This window comes from Eschrichtius robustus, chromosome 15, assembly GCF_028021215.1.
Source record: "Eschrichtius robustus isolate mEscRob2 chromosome 15, mEscRob2.pri, whole genome shotgun sequence".
NCBI classification, from domain to species: Eukaryota; Metazoa; Chordata; class Mammalia; order Artiodactyla; family Eschrichtiidae; genus Eschrichtius; species Eschrichtius robustus.
The window spans coordinates 40,486,817-40,511,315 of NC_090838.1; the positions used below are offsets into that span (position 1 = coordinate 40,486,817).

General features: G+C 33.8%; 1 protein-coding gene across 3 annotated transcripts in view; it reads left to right on the forward strand.

Moving 5' to 3' along the window:
- FOXN2 (forkhead box N2) overlaps positions 1-24,375 on the forward strand; it is a 55,937-nt gene extending 31,562 nt beyond the window's left edge. For 2 of the 3 annotated variants that reach the window (XM_068564709.1, XM_068564710.1), the window contains exons 3-6: positions 9,981-10,105; positions 12,369-12,433; positions 18,757-18,825; positions 20,340-24,374. In XM_068564709.1, coding sequence (XP_068420810.1) covers positions 9,981-10,105; positions 12,369-12,433; positions 18,757-18,825; positions 20,340-20,863 — 783 coding nt within the window. In that variant the 3' untranslated portion in view covers positions 20,864-24,374. Of the gene's footprint in view, positions 1-9,980; positions 10,106-12,368; positions 12,434-18,756; positions 18,826-20,339 lie in introns of all 3 variants that reach the window. The other variant, XM_068564711.1, reaches the window with a different exon arrangement.
- Positions 24,376-24,499: the final 124 nt, after the last annotated feature.

Sequence of the window (24,499 nt, forward strand, 5' to 3'; positions counted from 1 at the left end):
TACATTATTTTTTTTCTATTTGCTGTATCTGTTCCTTTTTCCTTTTCTCCACTTTTCCTGCCTTTTTGTCAATTGAGTATTTTTTTATGATTCAATTTTATCTCTTCTATTGGCTTACTAGCTACTCTTTTTTTTAAACTCGTTGCTATACAGTTTTCAGTATATATTTTTAATTTATCACATTCTACCTTCAAATAATTTTAATTCACTTATTATCTGGCCTTTTACAGAAAAAGTTGACTAATCCTGATGCCCTATCTGGATCAATTCCTTTTTCCCAAGAAGTTGATTTAACATTTCTTATAGTTTGGGTCTACTAGCAATGAAATATTTTTTTAACCTTTTTGTGGAGGATGGGTATGGAATTCTAGGTTGACAGGTTTTTTTTTTAAGTACTTTAAAGACATTACTCTCTTTTGGCTTGCATAGTTTCTGAAGATAGGTCTGTTACGATTCTTATCTTTGTTGTTCTGTTTGTAATTTCTTTTTCTTACTATCTGTCTTCAAGATTTTTCTCTTTATCACTACTTTTTAGCAGTTTGACTATGATGTGCCTAGGTGTGTTTTTCTTTATTTTTATTCTGCATTGGTTTTTCAGAGGTTCTTGGATCTGTGGTTTGTTGTCATTCATTAAACTTAGAAATTTTTTTCCTCATTATCTCTTCAAATATTTCTTGTGGTTCACCACCTACTTCTAGGCTCCAATTAAAAATATATTAGACCATTTTCTATTGTCTCACCTCTTAGTTGCTTGTCCCTCTTCCTACTCTTTTCTTTCTTTGTTTCAGTTTGGATAATTTCTATTGATCTTTCTATAGTTTGTGTGGGTATTTTGAATATTTGAATTTTATTTTATTTATTTTTTATACAGCAGGTTATTAGTTATCTATTTTATACATATTAGTGTATATTTGTCAATCCCAATCTCCCGATCTTTCTGTAGTTTTATTCTTTCCTCTATTGTGTTCATTCTGCTGATTAGCCTGATAAAGTTGTCTTCATATTTTTTAAGTATTTTCATTTGCCTTTTAAAAAATAGTCACCATCTTTTTGTTAAAATTTCCCACTAGATCTTTAAGCATATTAATCATAGTTATAGTGTCTGTCTGATAACTTCAATATCTGGTCCATCTCTGGGTCTGATTTTGTTGATTGTTTTATCTCCTGCTTTTGTGTGTTGCATAATTTTGGATTAAGTGGCAGCCATTGCTTGTTAAAGAATGGTAGAGACTGAGGTAAATAATATTTCTATCCAGAAATAGATATTCCTCTACTTCTGTCACGTTGTTAGTATGAACAGGTATTGGTCAATCTAGTAAATACTTGAGCTGGGTTTGGGTTTTGTGGTTGTCATAGTTACCTTCAGTGTACCATAGTCTTCACATTCCTACAGAGATGGACTGTTGATACTTTGTACTTAGTGTGCGGCCTGGAATGTCAGGTGATTTTTCTCAGCATTTCTGCTCCAACTCCATCTTTCAGTTTGTGATACATTTAGAGGTGAGAGGGGTTGAATATTTCTGTACTCTTGCCCCTTCCTTAGCAATAGATTGCTCTTGCTTGTTACTTGGTGCAAAGTTCTTAGTGTGAACAGGGTGGGTTTCTCAGTTCTTCTGCTCCAGTTTTAGTCTTAAGCAGACTCTGTACGCCTGTGCCTCAAGAGTGGGACTTTCCTTGTCTCCTCCACGAGCGGACAGTCTCTCCCGTTTACTCAGAGTGGAGTCTAGAGCTGCACTCATCAGTAGCCAGTCACCTACATATGGCTAGTGGTTGGCATATTGGATAGCACAAAATAGGATATTTCTGTCATTGTATAAATTCCTACTGGACAGCACTGTTCCAGCGCTCAGGCCAATTTCTTGCTCATTCCCATCATGGTGAGTAGATGTTGCCTAATATCAGTGGGAAGTTCTAGGTACAAGTGAGAGACCATTTCCCAGCAGCAGCAGATCTCTGCTTTGTATCTTTGAAGGATTTGGGCATCAACAGATTTCCTGCCCTTCTAATGGCATGTAGTATTGAATACATTGCCTAGTGTCAGTGAAATGTGAGGATAGCTGGGTTTTGTACTTTTCTCCCAACAGCAGCCATCCTTTCCCGGGGACTGGGGTGAGGAGTGTATTTTGCCTGTTTCTCAGTGGCAGACTGCTTTTGCTTCTTATGGAGCTTTGTCCAGGGTTTAGGCAGGTTTTGTGCCTCTGCCACAGTGACATCTGATCTCACCTTATGCTCATTCAGGGCCTGGAGCATGAATGGGCTTTGCCTGATATTTGCTCCAGCCTCAGACCGTGGTAGGTTCTGCACATCTATCTCCGTCTCCAAGGGTTTCTTCCTTAGGTCTCCTGCCTGCCTACAGTTTTGAGTATTTTTTTTTCTTGCCTTTTATTGTGACTGCCACTTCTTCCATGCTCTACCAAATGTGAAACTGTTCATATGTTTCGTCTCTCCTCACAGGACCTGTCATACTTCAAAATTCAATTATTTCTGTTGTCTTGCAGCCTTAGATCTCAAATAGGCTCATAAAAAATTATGGTTATGTAGGCTATTTTGTTTTTTAATTTTTTTAAAAAGAAATTAATTTTTTTAAAATTTATTTTTGGCTGTGTTGGGTCTTCGTTGCTACACACAGTCTTTCTCTAGTTGCGGCAGGCGGGGGCTACTCTTTGTTGCAGTGCGCAGGCTTCTCATTGCGGTGGCTTCTCTTGTTGTGGAGCACGGGCTCTAGGCGTGAGGACTTCAGTAGTTGTGGCACACCGGCTCAGTAGCTGTGGCTCGCGGACTCTAGAGCACAGGCTCAGTAGTTGTGGCACACGGGCTTAGTTGCTCCGCAGCATGGGGATCTTCCTGGTCCAGGCTCGAACCCGTGTCCCCTGCATTGGCAGGCGGATTCTTAACCACTGCACCACCAGGGAAGTCCTGTTTTTTTCTTGTTAGGCTGGGAATGATGTTCTTTTATGGCTTTCTATACCCCAAGTGGTAGCAGAAATCTCCTATTCTTATTTGGAATAAAAGTTAAAAGGACAAGTACTTATATTTTTTAGTAACTGAAGGATTTTATAGGACAGTGCTGTTCAAACTTGAATGTACCTATTGATCATCTGGGAATCTTGTTAAAATACTGATTCTGCTTCAGCAAATCTAGGATGGGGATTGAGGCTTTTTCATTTCTAACAGGCTCCCAGGTGATCCTGATGCCTCTAATCCATGGACACACCCTGGGTAGCAAGACATTTGGACACATCATCATCTTATAACTAACTTAGGAGCTTATTAGTTATCTATTGCTATGTAATAAATTGCTGTGTAACACATTCTTTACTACACATGGAATATTTATGAAGGCCAACTATGTGGTTAGGCCATTAAACAAAGCCTTAGCAATTTCAAAGGATCAGTCTCTGTTATAGCCAACCTCCAAGATGGCCCCCAAATGAGCCCCACCTTCCGGTATTCGTGCCCTTGTGGAGTCCCCTCCAATACTGCATAGGGCTGACTCGTGTAACCAAGAGGATATTGTGGAAACGATGGAGTGTGCCTTTTGAGTCCAGGTTATAAAAGACATTATGGTTTCCATCTTGGATTCTTGGCTGGTTAGCTCTGTGGGAAGTCAGCTGCTATATCATACAGACACTTAAATAGCCCTGTGGAGAGGCCCCTGTGGCATGGAAATGAGGCCTCCTTCCAATAGCCATATGAGTGAGCCATTTTGGAAGCAGATCCCCTCGCCCCAGTCAAACTTCCCTTTCAGATGACTGAAAGCATTGGAAATTTTGGATTTATCCTTTCTACCGTGCATTACTAGATTTTATTTTTTGAACTGTATCCTTAATTCTTTTCTAGTTTTAGACCTATTATGTTTATGCTTATGATGGGATGTAAAAGGGGAACTGTCTACTAGATATTTAGAAATATGATACAGGAATGGTAGTGATGTTATGGTATTAAAGCTCTAAGTTTAAAGCCCTCACCATTGATTTTCAGTAGAAGAGTCTAGGAAAAGTATGGTATAGTGGAAGCCAGGGAGAGTCAGTTTAAGTGTGAATGAGCAACAGTGTCAGATGCTGCAAAAAAAAAAAACACACTTGAAAATGATTAGCTAAGAAGTGATTGAGACAAGTAGCACCCAAAACATTAGAACTAAAAATATATGAACAGTGGTTATTTCTATTGTGGCCACTTTCGAGCTACCAACATTATGTCATTAAATGCAAAGTGGATAGGCGATGTTTACAGTCAGCAGCACACCTCTGTATGTAAGGAACACATACAATCCAATAAGAAAAAGAAAACCTGATAGGAAAATTGACAAGAATATGAACAGGGGGTTCACAGAGGAAGGAAATACACATGGCCATAAACATATGCAGAGATGTTCATCCTCTCTAGCAATCAGGGACATACAAATGAAAAGAACAAAAAACCAGTTTTTACCCATTAGATTGCAAAATTTTTTAATGTTTTATTAGTTGAGTATATGGGGAAATAAATCAATATCAATAGTTTCTCACCATTAATAGGAGTGTAAATTAGTATGACCATTCATGAGGGCAACTTGGCAGTAGTTATTAGAATTAGAAACGTGCGTATCCTTTGATCTAGTGGATCAGATTCTGATTTCTCCCCTTAAGTAAAACTCATACTTGCACACAAAGAGATGCATTCAATATATAAGAATATTCATTGTGGTAAAGTTCTAGAACAATATGTCTAGTGTGGTATAATTTGTGTTAGTGATCAAAAGGGATTTGTTCTTATCCCTAATTTTTAATTGTATGCATTATTTATATAATTAACCTGAGCATTTTTGAATCTTTAGAGAAAGAAAGCAATTAAGGAAGTGAAAGCTAGTGAATGGGAAAACATACAGTCCAGATTTCAGGGAGAGTGTGATAAAGAGAAAGAAATTATCTTATGAGCTAATAAAGAATATGAGAATAAATACAGAAATTGTAATACATTGGCACAAAAATTAGCCAGCTATTGCCACAAGTCGGGGTGGGAGGGAAGGAACTGGTAGGTGATGGTCTTCACAAAAATCAATGGATCACTTTACTTAAATGTCTGAAATTTGGACAGAAAGTGATACATTCAAGTGGGATTGGGAATGCTTGTGAATTCTTTTTTTTTTTAATTTATAAAATACTTCTTGAATCAATGCCTCAAAATGACAGTATTTCTCTTCCAATCAGCAAAAGGCAAGCAAGCTATACTTACTTCCATTAGATGCTGGAACTGAATTTGGCAACCTTGAAAGCACTTTTCTGATGAAAGCTGTTATCTAGAGATGGTAATCTCAAAAAAGAAGACAAGATTGACAAAGGTCCAGGTCAAACTGCAAATTGATATTGATACCCAGCCAGCTGGTATAGCTGTTGATTAGTTTCCTACCCTCATCCATACCATAGTTACCACTCTCAAAAGATGGGTCTAAAAATCTTGGCTTGGCATTTATCTGTCTCAGAATTTTAAAATTACAAAAGCTAGACATGGTGTTTTTTTGTTTTGATTTGTTTTTATGTTTCAAATGTTAACACTGAAGTCTTAAATCTGCTTTTCTAATTTTTTGTAAAAGCCAAACTAAAACAGTTAATGGAGATTTTAACTGGGAAACATGAAATTAGAAGTTTTGCCTGGTTTAGTACAATTTTAGTCTGTACGTTTTCGTAGTCGTGATTTGCTTCAATAGCTAAATCCCAAGAAAGGAAGTCATGCAAGCCACCATAAAAGTTCATACTATAAGCAAGAGTTATGAACGCCCTTTTAAATTTAGTGGTTCTAAAAACCACTGAAAAAGGTAGTCAAGGAGGGAAACTATTAAAATGTACAGGGCAGGTACATAAAAACATTTCAGGAATAGGGAACATTGTTTCTTCTCCCACTTTTCTTTACAACTTCCATTAAGATAAATCTTTTTAAAGTTCAATTCTTAATATATTCCTCATTTCTTCAAAAGCTTCTGTGGTTCTTTACCAAATAAGTCCAGAAGCCTTAGAGTTCCAAAATGCAAAATAGTACATGAGAGAATGCACATTTCCTGTTTCCACTGCACAAAAAATGTGTCTTGTAATAGGCAAATTTATTTTAAAACAATACTTAACTGCTAAAACTCTTTATTACTTGTGTTCCATCATCTAAGCACAACTTAATAAAGAGGCAAAGTTTTTAAGTGAGACTTAGATTACAAATAAGTTTTTTGCTCTAGATTCTAAAACATAGATTAGCAAATATATACTTTCATCTTGTTACTGATAGTTTGTGAACAGACCCAGTGAACGGAAGTGCTGCCATGGTAACATAAACCAGACTGTTATTTGGAGAACTTACTCAAGACACTTAACTGCCCTGAACTACAAGTTTTCAGTACCAGTTCTTCCAATTTGCTGTTTCAAAGAAATAGCAATTCTTCTAAGATCAAAATAATTTGCAGTTCTCTCACAAGAGAATTTTAAAAGTAGATTTGAACTAAACAGCTTCTAGGAGTATAATCTCAGGAATACCAAGATAGAACATGGTTAGAATTATTAAAATAATTGTCTTAGTCAATATATGAAAAATAATCATGCATATCTTTTCTATATGAAACTGAAGTGGTTTTGGGGCAAAGGATGTTGTGGGTGCTAACATTTTAAAGTTTTATTTCCCAGTCTTCAAAACACATTTACCACTTAGGCCAAGCGACTGAAAATATATCTAATTTAAGATGTTCCATCACTTAATGCAAAACTACATTTGTAAAATTTGACTTCCTTTGGAAAAAAATTAAAATTTCAAATACTTGTTTAGTGTACTTCATGTGATATCTTGCTGCTGTAGGCCAGAAAAAGTTTCACCTGATAGTATGGTATGTTTCTTACTATATTACAGTGTGATTTGACACCCATGGTTTTTCTTTTCCAATATGTTTAAGTAGCTAGGATGTTAAAAACTGCCTTATACTCAATTACCATACTTTTCCTCAGACAAAAACATTTTTCCTTTATCAATTTAATTCATCTCTTTTTTTTCTAACTTTTGTCTCTTCAGAATTAATTGATTTTTGTTCTTATTGTTGATGTTTTTAAAAACTCCCTCATCTCTTAAAAGAGAAGGAGTAGGAATATATTGTTATTAAGCCATATAAACTTACTATTGATACATGCCAATTTCAGTATAATCTCTTAGTATTCACTTAGTTTGCAGCTCTATGTCGCTTACATATAAATTACCTTATTTGACTCTCATCACAACTCAGTGAAGTGGCCTGTTTTTTTAATTTTACGGATAAAATATGAGAGGACAGACTCTAAGAGATGAAGTGATTTGTCCACTATGAAGTAGCCAATCAATAAGCAATGATTAGCACCTCAGTTTGAAAACGTGTGAAACAGTATTCTTTCATTATGCCATTCTGCTATAATAGTTACGACATGATATTTAGAGATAAAAAAGCCTCAGTAATAGACTAATGTTACCTTGAAAAAGAGTTCAGGAAATGGAAGCACCCTGGAATTTATCACATTAAATCTTCAGCAATGATAATAGCTTATATCATGTAGGATTTTATACAAGCAAAAAGGAGCAGGGGAATAGGACACAGGTCAGTTTTATTGTTGTCTATATAATTGTTAATGTTGTGAAGTGTAATTCAAATTTTAAGAAAAGGTTTTTGAAATAGAAAAGGTGTAATATAAAAACAAAAATTAGTAACAGTTTGAATCCCACTAATCTTGTGAGTTAGTTCTGAGGAAGCTTTGTACATCATGGTGGGAGGGGGTCAGGTTATACCTTATATTTATTTTTTGACATTTGTATCTTCAAAAGATTAAATATCTTCAAAAATATTTATTAAAATTTAGTCTCAATAACTAGCAGAATAGAAACAGAAAAACAAATTTGCATGCTATTAGACTGGAAGAAACGAACAATTTTTAAAACTACAAAGAAAATGAACATAAAATATAACAGTAGTAGCCAATGTTTGAGTGCTTTTGTGTCTGGTAGGTACTGTTTTATATATATTTTGAGCATACTAATACACAGAGAACATAGACGTTTTTCTAAAGGTTACACAGCTGTTAAGTGACAGAGCCAGGATTCCAAAATAGGTATTCTTCCTCCAAGGCTTGTACTCTTAACTTCTGTACAAGTAGTGTTTAGCTCTGGGGCAGTGTGGGATGAATTTGCAGTTGGACCTCCTCTGCATGGCTATAGGGTTTTGTATGTAAGCTGTAGGTAGATGTGGTACATTTGTAGGGATGTGCATCTAGTCAGACTGTTCAGGATGTGTAGGTAGGGATGGATGTTCAGCTAAAGAAGTAGGAAAGATACATCCTGAAGGAAGAGTTTGCAGGTGATCTTACAGCTCCTGAAGCCCTTCAGTTATTTAGTTTGACTAGCTCTACTAGTGTGTGTGGCATTTGACCACACCCACTTAGTTTTTATATAACTGTGTTTCTTATACCTTTTATTTACTAGATAATCTGTAATTGTAGTTTGGCTATCTTTTTACAAGAGTGTTTATAAATTTCCAAGTGGTCAGAGAATTTTGTTGTTGGGATATTTTTTTTTCTTTTTGCGCTACAGTGATCTTTAAAGGGGAATTTATTTTTCTTCGTGGTCTAATCAGTGTTTAGTTTTTTCTGTTAATATTTGGAAAGTATACTCTCCAAGAATTCTTTAATTACATCAGTGTTTTTCATAGGTGTTCCACAGAACACTAGCTTCCTCAGATGTTTCCTGGGAGAAAGAGGTTCTGTGTCAAATAACTTTGGGAAACTTCTTAAAACAGGTTTAATTAAAGCAGGACTGTTTAGGACCCTTAATCTGCTAATATGTAATGTAACCTTCTAAGAAGGAAAGAGGTAAAATACTCAGCATTTTTCAAACCTATTTGAAGGAATTATCTCATAGCCTGGCCTTTCCCCTTGCACATTAGATCATTTTCGTGAGATTCTTCAGGTATGTTGTCCACTTACCTTCCTGGTAAGCTGTTCCTTCATATTAGGGGAATTGTGGAGCGGGCAAGCCAGTCTTTCAGGCACCTCCCATTTGCAATTTAGCGGGCACTTCTGTTATATTTTCTCTACTTTCCAGAAATCATACAAATTGTATTATTTTTAGATTCTAATGACTATTTCCATGAAATCTGGGCTTGTGTGCCCATTACCATATTATCCAGAAGTTCCTCGAATGTTGTAACTTAACCATCTTGAGGGAAGAGTTGATACTTCTTCCTCTTTTGTATCTTTTACAGGAGTCTTTTCCATGCCTCAGTTTTTGACTTAACTACTCTTTGAGACTTTTGCCATCTTTTCATTAAATTGTTTGCCTCGAATTTAAACAGTTTAAATGGGAAACTAAACACTAGTGTTAATGCCATAAAAAATAAAGTTATTTTTATATGCATCACCTAATATATTGTTTAGCACTTTTGGGAGAATAACACTACCTAATTTTTTCTTTTTGTTTTTTCTTTAACAGTAATGATAAGGGGTAACATTTGTTGACATCTTAGCATGTGGAGGGCCACCTTGTACAGCCCTTCATGCTGTTCTCTGCACAGCTTGGTGGTGTAACATTCTCACAGAATGTGATGTGAATGCCATGTCCTAGAGTTGTGCAGTCCTGTGGCCCTATGTGCCATGCAGTGTGCAGAGTACTTTATGCATAATGTAATCCATAGAACAAGCCTATGAGGTAGGTACTGTTATTATCCATACCTTACAAATAAGGGAATAATGGCCCAGAGAAATAGAGGTTAGTTAACCTTCCTAAAATTACACAGCGGGTCAATGGCAGGGCAGGGGATAGGAACCCCGGCAGTCTGCCTCTGGGACTTTTAGTCACATAGTCCATTCCTAGCAAATTTACTTCAACTTTTGCATTGTATTCAAAAGGTACTATTGGGGTTTTTTCCCCACACACATTTACTAAAAACATTCAGACACTGATTTTGTGTGTCTTAAGTTCCAGGTTACTAATTCTTATATATTTTATTCTAGGTTAATGGAAAAGGTTCCTTATGGTGTGTTGATCCAGAATATAAACCCAACCTTATGCAAGCACTGAAGAAGCAACCTTTTCCCTCAAGATCAACATTTTACACCCCTCCTGCATCACCACAAAGGTACAGGATCTGACATGTAAATGTCAGTGGTGATATATAAGATTTCATTATATGAGATGGAGAAACTTAGAGTTGTAGTTTTTTTTGTTTTTAATTATATAGAGATTTATGGATAAGACATTAGCGTAAGGCATTTTTACTTATAGTCTAACTTATTAGGAAACAGGATGTTGGATAAGTGAGAACATAAATTCTGGAAAATGTAGTTAACAATATTCTAACTAAACTCTACACAGTGATAATATGATTTCAGGTATAACCTGAAACCTTTTTGTAAAGGTTAAATCATTTAAATTGTCTGCAGTGCTAATGCTGACCTGAAGACATGGGAAAGTAAAAGTATATTTAAAAATTTTTAAATAAGGTGATTAAATTTGTCATTGCAGCATTTTTATATACATATTTATATTTCTTTTTCTATTTTAAGTCTTTTTCCTTCACAATATGTTTAATATTTGAAAATTATGTTCAAGTCTCAAATTTTTAAATGTTGTCAAGTAAAATAATGCTTTGGAGTTTTTTATTTGTTTTGTTTCTGCTAGTAAATATAATTATGATTTTCCTTGGCTTTTGTTTTCTAACTCAGTGATCAATAAATTGATCTTATAGCTTTCCAATTTTAAGTTAAATCTGAAAATATGATGTCCTTAAATCTGATTGTTTCCTTTTCTTAAAGAAACCTTCAGAATCTTTTTTTTTAATTCTATTACGTATATTCATTTGAGTTAAAAATGACAGATTTTGTCAAGATACTTTTAAGGGTAGTCTATAAAAAGTTTTTTAAGCTTTTTAATAAAATAATACATGGAAATTTTGAAACATACACAAAAGTAGGGAGAAAGAGTGAACTCCCATTTGCAACAGTTATCAACATTTCATGTGTTTAATTTCTTTAAGTATTATTAGATGACTTTTAGAGGAGTGGTTATAGCTGAGATACAGTTAAAAAAATTAGTAAGACTAAGTTGAAATGTCAGCAATATATATACTTATATACTCATTGAGGTTTAAGCTTATTTACCATATTAGTAGATTAGAAGGATCATTGTAACAAGAACTGGTTTATCCTTATGAAATGAAACCTAGAAAAGACGTTATCAGAGTTTATATTCTCATTGTTTGGGAGTTGATACCTTCTTTAATGTTGGTGCTTATGAGATGTCCTAGTTAAAAAAAATAATAGTTTAGAAACTAATGGTAAGTTCTGCTGATGGTCCTTTCATGTTTTATTTAGCAATGTTATTTTTTATTAAAAATTAAATGGGAGAATTGGCACTCTTTTTTGTATACCATCAAAAATACACTTTCCTGTGCCTTTGATATGATGCATTTTCATGTTTATATTTTGAACTTTATCATATGTTTATATGTTAAATAAAGTTGATTTTGTGGTTTAAAAACAGGTAGATAAAACAACAGCATAAAGATTATAATCTTTGACCTTAAAACATTACCTTAATATTTTTAGAAACATTTTCTCTTTATCATTGTTTGGCAAAATGACAGTTCCATCTGACACGACTTTGTGTAGCCCTTTCATGTCATAATTGGTAAGTCTGAGGAAGAGAATGATCTATAGAGTATGTAAAACTGTGACTAAGAAATAGACTTTTAATTTGGTTAGCAAAACAGATTTTTTAAAAATACTATCACAAATTCCAAAGAAGAGAAATAGTTTGTCCCAAAAATATCTTCATTTTTGGAACTAAAAAAAAAACTACGGGTCTCTTTTCATGAATATAGAAAGTTTAATTTGATACCGATATTTATTGATTAAATCAGGAATTTATCTGTTTTTTGTCATCACCATACAGTCTTCCTTAAACATTGTTTTGATAAACACTTTATTTTTATAGTAACACCTGTATTAATATCATATCAAACTTAGGCATCCAATACAAAATCAAACAGTAACTATTATGTATTGTCTATTGTTCCAGGCATTTTAAATTCATTATTCTTATTTAATTATCACAGCAACCCTACGTGGGAGGTTTAATTATTCCTGTTTTACAGATGAAGAAACTAAAAGATTAATTATTTTGCCTAAGAACACCCAGATAGTTGTGATTTAAACTTGGATCTTATGCTCTTTCTGCTTTGGCAGACTCTTCCTAAACTGAATAGTATTAGCAAAGAAAACAAGGTAAAAATAGTTTTGTGTTTTTTATTGTGCAAATTAGTTGTATTTGTAACTAAGTTCTATAAAATGTGAAATAAAGATCTTTTATAAGTATGCTTGTCTTATCTCTTTATTTTTCAGTGGTTCTTTATCACCTCACTACTTAAGCTCTGTACTCAAGCAGAACCAGGTGCGAACTCTCAAAGGTATGTGAAAGATCAGTATTTTAAATCATAAAAACTCAGATCAAAAATCAGAATTTTTGTTTAATTATTTTTTAATTATAAAAGTATTAAATGTTCATTGTAGAAATTTTGGAAAATAAAAACATTTATAAAAAAGAAACTAAAACGTACCTTTTATTCTGCTGTTAGCTTTTTAATTGGGGTATACTTGATGGTATACTTGATATTATATGTTTCAGGTGTACAACATAGTGATTCACAATTTTTTAAGGTTATACTCCATTGATAGTTATTATAAAATATTGACTCTATTCCCTGTGTTGTACAATATATCCTTAAAGCTTATTTCTTTTATGCATAGTAGTTTGTACCTCTTAATCCCCTACCCCTATCTATCTTGCACCTCTGCTGTTCACATTTTAATACAATTGCTTTGGTCCTTTTTATGCCTTTCACATGAGTAGATATGTTTGCGTGCATGAACATACACCCCCCACCTCCCACACACACTTTTTCTCCACTGGGATTAATTATACTGTGTATACTGTTTTATATCCCTGTTTTCATTTCCTTTTATGTATACTTTTCCTTGAAAATAGGGAAATATTTCTTAGTAATGCCCGCAATAGAGAATTATCTTTTTAAGTCTGTCAGACTAGAATAGAGGTTGACAAACTATGTCCCATGGGCTAAATCTGGCCTGCCACCTGTTTTTGTACGGCCTTTGAGTTAGGGATGGTTTTACATATTTCTTTTATAGGTTAAGTGTAAAGAACTATAATTTAGGAAGAAAGCAATAAGTTAACTTCTGGAATTTTGTAGACTTTTAAAAAGTAGGTCAAAATTCTGAAATTGCAGTTTCCTCCCCCTACTCATAGTATTACAGGTTAGTGATATATTAACATAAGTTTTCCTAGCATTGTTGCTTTGGAGCCTACAGATGTTTCTATGACCTTTAAAAATAGAAATTCCCAGACTAAAAGCCTTTCTGTGTATCAGAGATATTTAGGCTCTTTAGAACTACACTAAGCCAAGCCTAGGAAACAATATGATGGTGGTCTGTAAAAATAAGGGAGGGAAAGAGTGTGAAAAAGCTTAAGAGGACTCTGCAAAGAAGTTAAGCGGATTGGGAGTCTGCTTCAGATATGTTGTAACTTAACATAAGGCAAGTATCCATTTTCCTGTTACCTGCATGAGTAAATGTGCTCTCTTTACATTTAGGTATTGCTGAAACTTCCTTTATCTTTTTATTACCTCAGTGAGTTCTGACCCTTAGTCTTTTAAGCTTAGTTCATATACGCATTTTGAGAACATTTTCTCTTTTGAATTCTGGGGTTTATTTAGAATTTCTTCTTGCTCTTGTTCTATTCCATCCAAATTCTTCTTCTTTGGGGAGCAGCTTCCACAACTAGAGCATAGGTACTTCTCCTTCATCTAATGTGAGTTTACATCTCTCCATGACTGCTAACACCTTACTTCCCTCCATCTCTATCATTGTGAGTCTTAGGCCTATTCCCCTTCTAGTAATTAACTTGGTGGGGAGGGTGGTTGGCATTCTGTCAACCAATGCAAGTCTGTCCTGAAATAGAATACACAATTCTCATGAGTTTTAACAGGAAAACGTAATACCACACAAAAACTTAAGAGAATTTATAATTAAATCAGGTTGCTCTAGCACATATTCATAGACTTCTGAGGAAATTTGCTTTTTCATAACTCTTGATATTATTTCTAGGGTAAAGTTTGAAAAATACAACGATAAATCGATTAATCAACATTCAACTGTTTATTCTACAAGTACTTGTTGAATTCCTCCATTGTGCCAAGCATTGAACTGGGTGCTTTGGGATATGCAGAGATGAAAGAGACCCAGGCCCTACTCTCAGAAAACATACAGTTTAATTGAAGAAGGTTGACTAGAATTATGCAGAGTACATTGGGAGAAAAGGAGTGGGTGGCAAATTAAGCTTAGAGGTGGGTCAGGAAAGGCCTCTTAGAGAAGAAACTGTGATGCTTGAGCTCTGGGCCTCAGAAGTTGGGAGGATATTTTTGGGTAGAGGTTTGGTGGAGGACAGTTGCTGGGTCGGTTAAGTATGGCTGAAACCTAAGAGCACAGAAGAGGACCAGGTAGCCTCGGTCCAGTAGCTGTAGATGTGATCGTTTAGTGTGAGCAAGGCAAATGAAGAAGTTTAAGCAGGCATTAGCCAAATCAAGAAGAGCTTATTTAGCATAATGAGTTTGAACTTCTTCCTATAACTATAACATTAGTTCCCATTGAGTTCCTGACTGTGGTGTTTCGCACGCATTACAGCAACTCTTTGAGGTATTGTTACCCTCTCTTACAAATAAGGAAACTGAACTTTGGAGAGATTAAGTAACTTTCTCAAAGTCACACAACTAGTAAATGGTATAGAAGGAACTCTGATTTCAGAGCCTGCACTCCTACCAGATATGAGGCGTTGGAGGAACTGCTGAAGGTCTTTAAAGAATGAGATGACATTGTCAGTTTTGTGTTTTGTAAAGATCACTGAAGTTTCATTGTTGGCTCCAGTATTAGAATCCAATATAAGATTCATCTGTCACTTCACAGAATCATCTTTTTTAAAGTCTAATCTTTTTTGCTCATCTTGCCAATAGCTATTTTACAGTATTGTATAGCGGGCAGCAGGAGGCACAGGGATCTCATACTGAGATAGCAAAACAAAACCTGTTTTTGTCAATATTTGGTGTGGGTTTGGAGTAAATTCATCTGTTTAAAAATATTTATCGAGGGCAGTTGTGTGCTAGGCACTGTTCTAGGCACCAAGGATATGTCAGTGAACAAAGAAGACAAAAATGGAGCTATATTCTAGTTAGTAAATTTTAGTATTTATACTTAAGCACTAACATACTACAAGGAAATATGAAACTTAGACAGTTAATGATGAAGTTAGGGGCTAAGTGCATATCTAAGTTCAAATTTAAGGTTACAAATTAGCATAATTTTTATCTTAATTGAAATGAAAGTAAACTGGTGGTCCAAGCAGCTAAAGTCTTAGTAATTTTTTGAAATCGCTCTCCTACTTCTTTAAAGAATCACAAGAAACAGCTTCTCTGTTTGGATGCTCTGTAAATGTGTATATTGGTTTTGATAAAGGCAGTAAATCCTATTATTGTTATTACTTAGCTTACAACCATTTAAATTCTGCCTCTGGTTCTCATATCATTCCTTAAGCAAATGGACTGAGAATCAGATGATAGAAACTTATTTGTCTTATTATAACCCTCACTTTCACATAGTTAAGACTGATGTCTTTTAAATTTTTTTCTCAATTATTGTTAATAATTTCTTAGCATCAAGGCTAAGAAAAATAAACCAGGAGGCATAAATTAACACTTATTACAGAGATTTATTTGAACCAGTTATTAAATCAGTAGCATATTTTGAACTCCAGTCAGAACTATGAAGGATAAAAAGGGAAATAATATGGCTTTTAACTAAGTTGTTGTTGTTGTTATTGTTTAACTCACTGTTTTGATGGCTCTCATGGCTCTAATGACAAATGACTGTAAACTGGAAGTGAATTATAGCATTAAACTAAATAGTGTCAGAGAAAATATATACAAAAGACTTTATAAAAGAACCAAATTTTCATTCTTCATGAACTGAATATGTTAAATAATATAGCTAATAGTATGTTTATTAAAACCACAGCACCATCTTTAAAACAGCATGAAGTACTTACTAATGAAAAAAGCATTATGAAGTGTGTTCAGTTGTGACAATAAACAGATAAGTCTTAAGTTTAATTTTAATACCAAAACTGATTTGGTACTATAAATAAAAATTGTTTGTAAAATCTACACAGACAGTTTTTGTTCCAAGAAGTTCAAGATTATATTGATAATCAGGTGTTCTTGATGACCGAGACAAATCACTGATAATCAGGTGTTCTTGATTACCGAGTGTCTGCGATCATTTCTCTGGTGCTTATTTTAACACTGAAGTTAAACTTTTTTTTAGTTAATTGGCAAGGCATTGTGGGAAGCATACTTAGCAAATGTTCTAAACCAAACAGATCAGATGTAGATAAAATCCTTTTGCAAAGAAGTAATTTCATGTGGGAAAATTCAAATTAATTTGCCTGTAACAAATTCCTACAAGAAATAAGGGTATTTAAGGAATACTTTTCCTATCATTCTACTGTTATAGAAACAGTACCTAATTTTGTTATTATTTTAAGAAAGGAAATGGTATTCATGCAGCTTTCTTATTTTGTCAGGATAAGTCTCTTAGTCGATTTTCTTTTGTTTTAGGTATTGTATTTCAGAAATTAAGAATGTTTTATAGGTGCTTCATTTATAAGATTAATAAATTTCCTGAAATTGTTTCCTCATTATAATGCATTTCAGTATTAGATTCTCTCCCTCACTACCACTCCCTTTTTTTTTTAAATAAAGTTGGAAACAAGGTAAATATTTAATTATTTCATGGAGCAGGAGTCTCTCTGTTAGTATAATGCCATGCAAGTTGTGCCCTGCACAAGGACACCTGGCTGAGGCGGTGAATGGGCTTTGAAATCAGCCCACACTCCAGTCCCCAAGCTGTGTGCCTTGGTATAGGGAAACATTCACCTGGAGGCGAGTTGTTTTTTTTTTTTCCAGTTCACACAGAGATACAATATGGGCTATAGCTGTACCTTTTTTTCTTCAAAGACATGTTAGAATACTGAACTCTATCATATTGTAGTCAGGTCTCATTTTGAAAGATAGGAATTGGAGAGGTCTTTGTTTTGCTAGCCTCTGTGGCTGGGGCATGTGGGAATCACTGATTCAAATTCTTTTTAACTTGCTGTTTTTTTCTGCCTGAAGTGCTTTTCCTTTGGATGTCTTCATGGTTTCATTCTCTCACCTCCCTGAGGTTTTTGCTCAACTGTTACCTCTCCTTGAGGCCTCCCCTAACCTCTACTTAAAATTGCAACCACCTTTCCCCACATTCTCTGTCTCCCTTCCGCCTTAATTCTTCTCCCTAGTGTTTTTCACTCTGATATACTGTATTTCTTTGTGTTCTGAGAGGTTAGGGATTTTCCTGTTTTGTTTTCTGCTATATTCTCACAGCCTGGAATGATGTCAGCCTCATAACAGGACACTCTATTGAATGAATAACAGAATAGAGAATTTCCAGTATACTCGGTAATTTTCTACAAAATTTCCTACTCTAATTATAGATGCTTAGTAAGTATTAAGGGATGATGATAGAGTACAAATTGAAGGCCTGGGTTCTGGAGGTAGAGTGCACAGGTTTAAATCCCACCTCTGTTGTTCTTAGAGACCCATCTTTGCCCATTTTCTAAGTTAATACTTAGAACATGCCAAGGACTCTGTAATTTGGTGATAATCAGCTTAATCTAAGGAAAGGAGGGAGGGCAAAGATGTAATACATTCTTTACATATTTATCAAGGAACCACTATTTGTTCCAGGCATTATGGAACATAAAGAGAATAAGACATGATTCCTATCTTAAGGAAGCTGACAGTCTAATTGGAAAGACATTCATCTAGAGACTCTGATTCATGAGATCACATTTTATTCAAGGGGAAAGAGTATAGTATTATGTGCTCCTTCATAGCAACAGTCTTCTGATTTACTTAAGCCTGTTTATTAAGGTCAAAAACATTTCCTGCCTTCACAGAGTTTATGGTCAAGATGAGGAGAAAGCAAGTCACTATCCTCATGGATTTATTATCAAAAATAACTCTATAATTAGATATTACAAGTAAAATGCAAAACTTTGGGGTAATAAAAATTTTCCAGCCTTGCGATAGAAATGGGGGGTTTTATGTCAGTCTTGTTTTAAACTTATTCTTTATAATCTAAAATTTATAAACATTTTCTAACTTTTCCTTCACATTTTAGATTATACCATTTTACTTTTATTCAATCACGATTATTCAGACTAACAGAGATGGCCAAGATGGAGAGGGGTGAACTTTTAGTACAGAAGTAGGTATGAGAGCATAATGACCTCTGGAATAGAACCTGCTGATTTTACCAGCCTTTTAAAACCCATTTTTCTTACGGAATATCCATAATTATGTTTGAGCTCTTGAGTATTATATAAATCTGTAGTACTTGTAGGCTTGTATATAATTATGACTAAAGACAGTATTAATATTTTTGTGTTTTCTTGGCTAATTTAATCTGTTTAAGGGCAATCCTTATTGAAATGCAGGTCAGGTTCTTATTTTCATTGTGAATAATTAAAGAAGAGAACTTTCATTATCTCTAGTACCTCTTAATTCTCCTTTATAATAGACTCTCTTTTATAAAGAACATGGATATTATCACTCTTTTCCTTTTTCAGAATCTGATATTGACGCTGCCACTGCAATGATGCTTTTAAATACTTCTATAGAACAAGGAATTTTGGAATGTAAGCAATCATGCTTTTCTTTTTAAAATACATTTTTTGTGAGTGCCTTTCAAATGTCATTTTTTTTTTTTAATATTTATTTATTTGGCTGCTCCAGGTCTTAGTTGCGGCACACGGGATCTTCACTGTGGCATGCAGGCTCTTTTAGTTGCAGCGTGTGGGCTCTTTAGTTGTGGCATGCGGCGTCTTTTAGTTGCGGCATGTGGGATCTAGTTCCCTGACCAGAGATAGAACCCGGGCCCCCTGCATTGGGAGCACGGAGTCTTAACCACTGGACCACCAGGGAAGTCCCTCAAATGTCATTTAGAATGCAAAATATTTCAGTGTTACAGGCAAAATTACTTCTTTCTAACTAGATTGTGTTTTCATCTGAATAACTTAGTTTCTGTTTTATTGTATTTCTTTTAATTTATGTGAGAAATTGAGAGATCGAGGTTAATGCTGTGATAGATCTTGTTACATTGACCAAGAAATGAAGAAATAAATAGCATACTTAGAAATTAAGCTTGAAGATTTAAAAGTAAAAATGAAAGCTATGAATAAGAAAACATAGAAAAGTATGTTTATAACCTTGAAATGGAAAAAGCCTTTTTTGAGATGAGATGCAAAATGCAAAATCCATAAAAGCTGTGTAAATTTAATTAAACATCAAAATTTTAGAGTTCTGACAACAGCAGATATCTTTAAGCATAACACTGGGACAACATACTTCTTCACTTTATATAACAGACAAAGGAATAATATTGAGTATACATGTGTATATAAAAAAGGTTTTATAAGTAAGAAATAAGGAAACAGTTCAACAGAAAAGTCAGCAAAATATATGAATAGGTGGGCCTCAGAGGAGGAAATATATAGATGGACAACACACGTTTGAAAAGATGCAGCTTCTCTAGAAATCAGTGAGATGCAAAATGAAACAATATTGAGATACTATCTTTTTGTCCATGAGATTATGAAAAATTAAAATGATTGATAATATTAGGGGTTAAGTATAGGAAGTGGGTATTGTCATACACTGTAGAATATAAATTGGTACAACCATTTTGGAAGGCAGTTTGGAAATACCAATTAAAACTTAAAATGTGTGTATTCTTTTACTTATTAATTGTATTTCTTGTTATCTCTCCTAGAAAAATATTGCATATGTGTAAGAAAAGGCATGTGGATGGATTTTCGTTGCAGTATTATTTGTAATAGTGGAAAACTGGCAACAACCTAAACACCAATAAGTAAATGGTTAGCTAACCAGTGGTACATTGATATTGAGGCATTCTGTGCAAGCAGCTCAAAGTAATTATATTGTCCATGGAAAGGTCAAGACATACCATTAAGTGGTTTAAAAATGTTTCACATTAATACCTACAGGATGATATGGTCTGCATAAAATTTAAAAATCCACAAAACATTACCAATCTAAAGCACTTATTCAGGAGTGATATAGTAGTTTTTAAATGGCCTGTTTCTGCAATCAAATGCATTTGATTTATTGATGGAAACTTTATTTTCCACAGGTAAGAAGCCTCTTCCTCTTAAAACAGCAGTGCAAAAAAAAAGGAGTTATAGCAATGCATTTAATCATTCCAGTGCTATGCGATTACACGAGAGTGATTCTTTAGCCACCAGCATTGATCCAAAAGAAGACCACAATTACAGTGCAAGTAGCATGACAGCACAGCGTTGTGCATCCAGGTCTAGTGTGTCTTCCCTGTCTTCTGTGGATGAGGTATATGAATTTATCCCAAAGAGTAGCCATGTAGGAAGTGATGGCAGTGAAGGATTTCACAGTGAAGAAGATACAGACGTTGATTATGAAGATGATCCTCTTGGAGACAGTGGCTATGCATCACAGGCTTGTGCAGATACCTCTGAAAAAGGGCAGCCAGACAAAAAGATGCGAAAACAGTCATGTCAAGAAATTGATGAGGAGCTCAAAGAGGCAGCTGGATCTCTGCTCCACCTTGCTGGAATTCGTACATGTCTAGGTTCCCTAATAAGTACTGCAAAGACACAAAATCAAAAGCAGCGGAAAAAATAGAAATACTTATTAGTGTGAAATTATTTTTAAATGTGGCAATACTCTTCTACTTAATTCTTTACAAGGGATATCAAAGCCATAATGGACTTCTTTTGTTTTAGGGTGAGGGAGGGGTGCTAATTACCTGTTTATTTCTAAACATTATTGTTTTTTAAATTTTTATTAAATAATTGCTGTTAGGATCATGCGTAATCATAAATATGATGTGAAGTCCTAAAAGCATAATTTCTGTGATAAGTGTGATAAGATTTGGAAATATTATGTAAAAAAAATCCCCAGCCTCTGTCTTAAAGTTGTAGGGAAAATCTTTTATTCTATTGTGTCCAAATGTAAGAATTGGCAACTCTGTAACATATTTTTTTCATTTTCTCTTCTAATATGTAATTAATTATAGTTGCTGATCCAGCTAAAAATTTTGCTGCTTTCTTTCTCACATACTCCTCTCTTGACACATGCAATTCAGTAGGATGAGATTTCAATTTTTTATTTTGTCTTAATTTTTGTTTTTAATTATTTTTTGTTGACACATGAACAAAGTTGAATATAAATTGGAAAAGATCCTAGATGTCTAGAAAGTTCCTTTTGGATACATAGGCAGTATAGCAAAAATTCTAGGATTTAGAAAAGGCAATTTTGTGATGTAATTTCATTTAAGAACACTCTAATTCCTATTACAATATTATCTTTCAAATTTTTTAACTTCCCAGATATTGCATAGCATTTATTGGAGCCATTTGTTCTTTCCCAAAGTGCTTTGCAACCATTGTTTAAATTTTAGCCACTAACTGTCTGTTGAGGAGAAACTATCCAATGAAAGGATATAGCCATAGAGTGTATTAGGAAGTTAACGCCCATTTTGGCACACTTCTGCAATAAGAGGATCTTTCATTTGCTTGTTAAATGTGCTGCCTTCTGAGAATCTTGTAGTACGAATGGAGTGTAATCTAATATAAACATTTTGAATACGTATTACTTATGTTATCGTAAATAAAGGTAGATATTTAGGAAAAAACTTCTGCCCAAACTTTGTATGAATTAAATTTGTATGTGCACCCAGTTAAGTTAAAGGATTTAACAAAACTATAGAGACAAAATGCCTTCGTGGATTTCAAAATTCATATAAAATTTAATCTTATATGATACATCCTTTTGAGGAGGCAGTGTAATACCTATTATGTGCCATTAAATCCATGCTAAAAGATTTTGTTACTGTTCGAAATGTGTATTGACCAAGGCCTTTTTCAGTATTTGAACAAATCTGCTTGTATGATACATTTTTTCATATTATTTATATAATGTGACTATATCATTCAAAAGGAACAAGGGATACTAATAAAACTAAACTTACTCACTATATATTTTTTTACAACGGCAGAAGCAACTTTCCAAAAGTTCAGTCTTATCTCATGCTACATCCTGTTTCATAGACAATGACCTTGTTTTCATTTTCTGATAATTTCATATATACATATACATACAGACATATACATACATACACACATAAGCTCACGATTTTGGTTTGTTACTTTCAGCTACTTCTATGACAATAAAGCATTTTCTTGGATTTTTTTTTAAACAAACAAATATTTTTAACTTGTAGAGTTTATTTGGGCAAAACTGAAATGAGAAGCATAATGAAAACGTCTTTTTCAGTTGGCAAGACTTTAAGCCAGGGATAACAACATTAATATTATCTGTCCTGTTCCCATGTTAATTGTAATTGAACCTGGATAGCCACGTTAATAGAATCGGTGCTGTTGAAAAATAGTAATCCTTCAATTTGTTGATAATGAATAAGTGTGCAGGATGAGGTATTGGATTTTTTTGTTCTTCATATATGTCACATCTGCTACAGAAAATGGCTAACCCAAGTTAACATCTTTTACTGTAGACAGTGACTATAACACCAAAAATCGTTTTTACCACGGTATAAGTAGTACACAGATTATAAAAATCATTTTAATAACAAAACGTTTTTAAGCTATTTACTGTGGCCCTCTGGATAGACCTTATTAACAGTGTTTTAATGATCTGGTTCCAGTTTATCTTGTTCAACTGAAATTCTGTACCACAAATGTTCTGTCTGGTTCCTGTCCATTAGATAATTAGCATTTGTGAAGTAAAGGAAAATAAGATAAGGAGGGGGAAAGTCCTTCCCAGTTCAAATAGAGATCTTCAAAGTTATTTTTGTCTTAATATAAATAACAATAACTTTAAACTTGATTTTCTCTCCCTCTTCATTGTACTCTTCGCACAAATTTAAAAGTTAAAAGTTCTATTCATCACTAGCAAGGTCAATAAACTTTCACACTAAAACCTAACAGGAAGAAGTTATAGGATATTATATATTGAATTCTTATATAGAATTCAGTGCATCACTTTCCATGTGCTGATTTACCAAGGCAGTTATTTTTAAGGTGAAGAACCTTTTTAATTATGGTCCCCCATTAGTACTTCCATAGACATCCCATTCCTCAGGTTTGTTGAGATAAAAATATGGCTAATAATCACCCAGTTAAGGAAGGTCATTTCAAGTCCTATGGACTGGAAATTGTATTTCTAAGAATATATTACTAGCAAATTTTACTATAATAAAAACAACTTGGCAATCCTGGAGAGATTTTATATTTTAAAACTGTGACTTAAACTAACATATAATTTACCTTGCATCAATATAAATTGTTACAACCAATTCCAGTTTATAATAGATCCCTAGTAGAAGTTTTAACAGTTAATCTTCATCTTTCACATCCCAAATAGAATCAGTGTTTCATGAATATGTATTTTTGAAATTTATTTGTGCAATATATTACTAAGTTAGTTCATGTTTTATTTTACTTTTCAAATTCAGAGAAAGAAAGTATTACATGGAGAAGCTAATTATTGGTGGATCACCTCCTTTTTTCCACCTTTGAGCCTTTCATGTCCTCCTTGTAACCAATGTGACTTCTCTTAACTAAGATTCCTTTGTATATAGTAAAGTTTAGAATATATATATTTTTTCTTTTGCTACTTTCTGAGGCATTATGTAAAGGGTCATACTAGGTCATCAGTTAAATATATGTTAGCACGAATTCAAAACTAGAGAAAGTTTTAAGGGGGGAATGTGTGTGTCTTGGTAGACCAGGAGGTCTTTCCCAGCAATTTAAGCAACAGATGTGAATACTTCACAAAGCTGTGAAGAGTATTGTCTTAAATACTACAGTAACTTAACAGCCTTTTGTGAAGACCATAGCATTTAATTAAGAAACTTTGAGGCTTTCTAGTTGACATATATTTTATAGTTTTTTGTTAGTTTGAAATGTTATATAAGCTTTGATTTAAACAAAGTTTGCTTTAGTATGTTAATGATGTAGTCAAAATATTTATTGAAAGACAAAGTAGAGTATTTTAATGTTATACCTGCCATTTTTTTTAAAGCACATTTTTTGCATCTAACTGCCAGTGCCATTGTCAAAACTTGTTTTTAAAATTGTTGTACATTTCTTATTAAACTAAGTGCTTAATTTTAAAGTATTATGTTGCCATTATATAGTGTATAAAAATGTATAACTGCCAATTCATTGTAACTATTATTTATTTTTAAGTGAAAGTGTAAGAATGCTTTCTGATTCAAGAAATTTGAGTTATTAAACT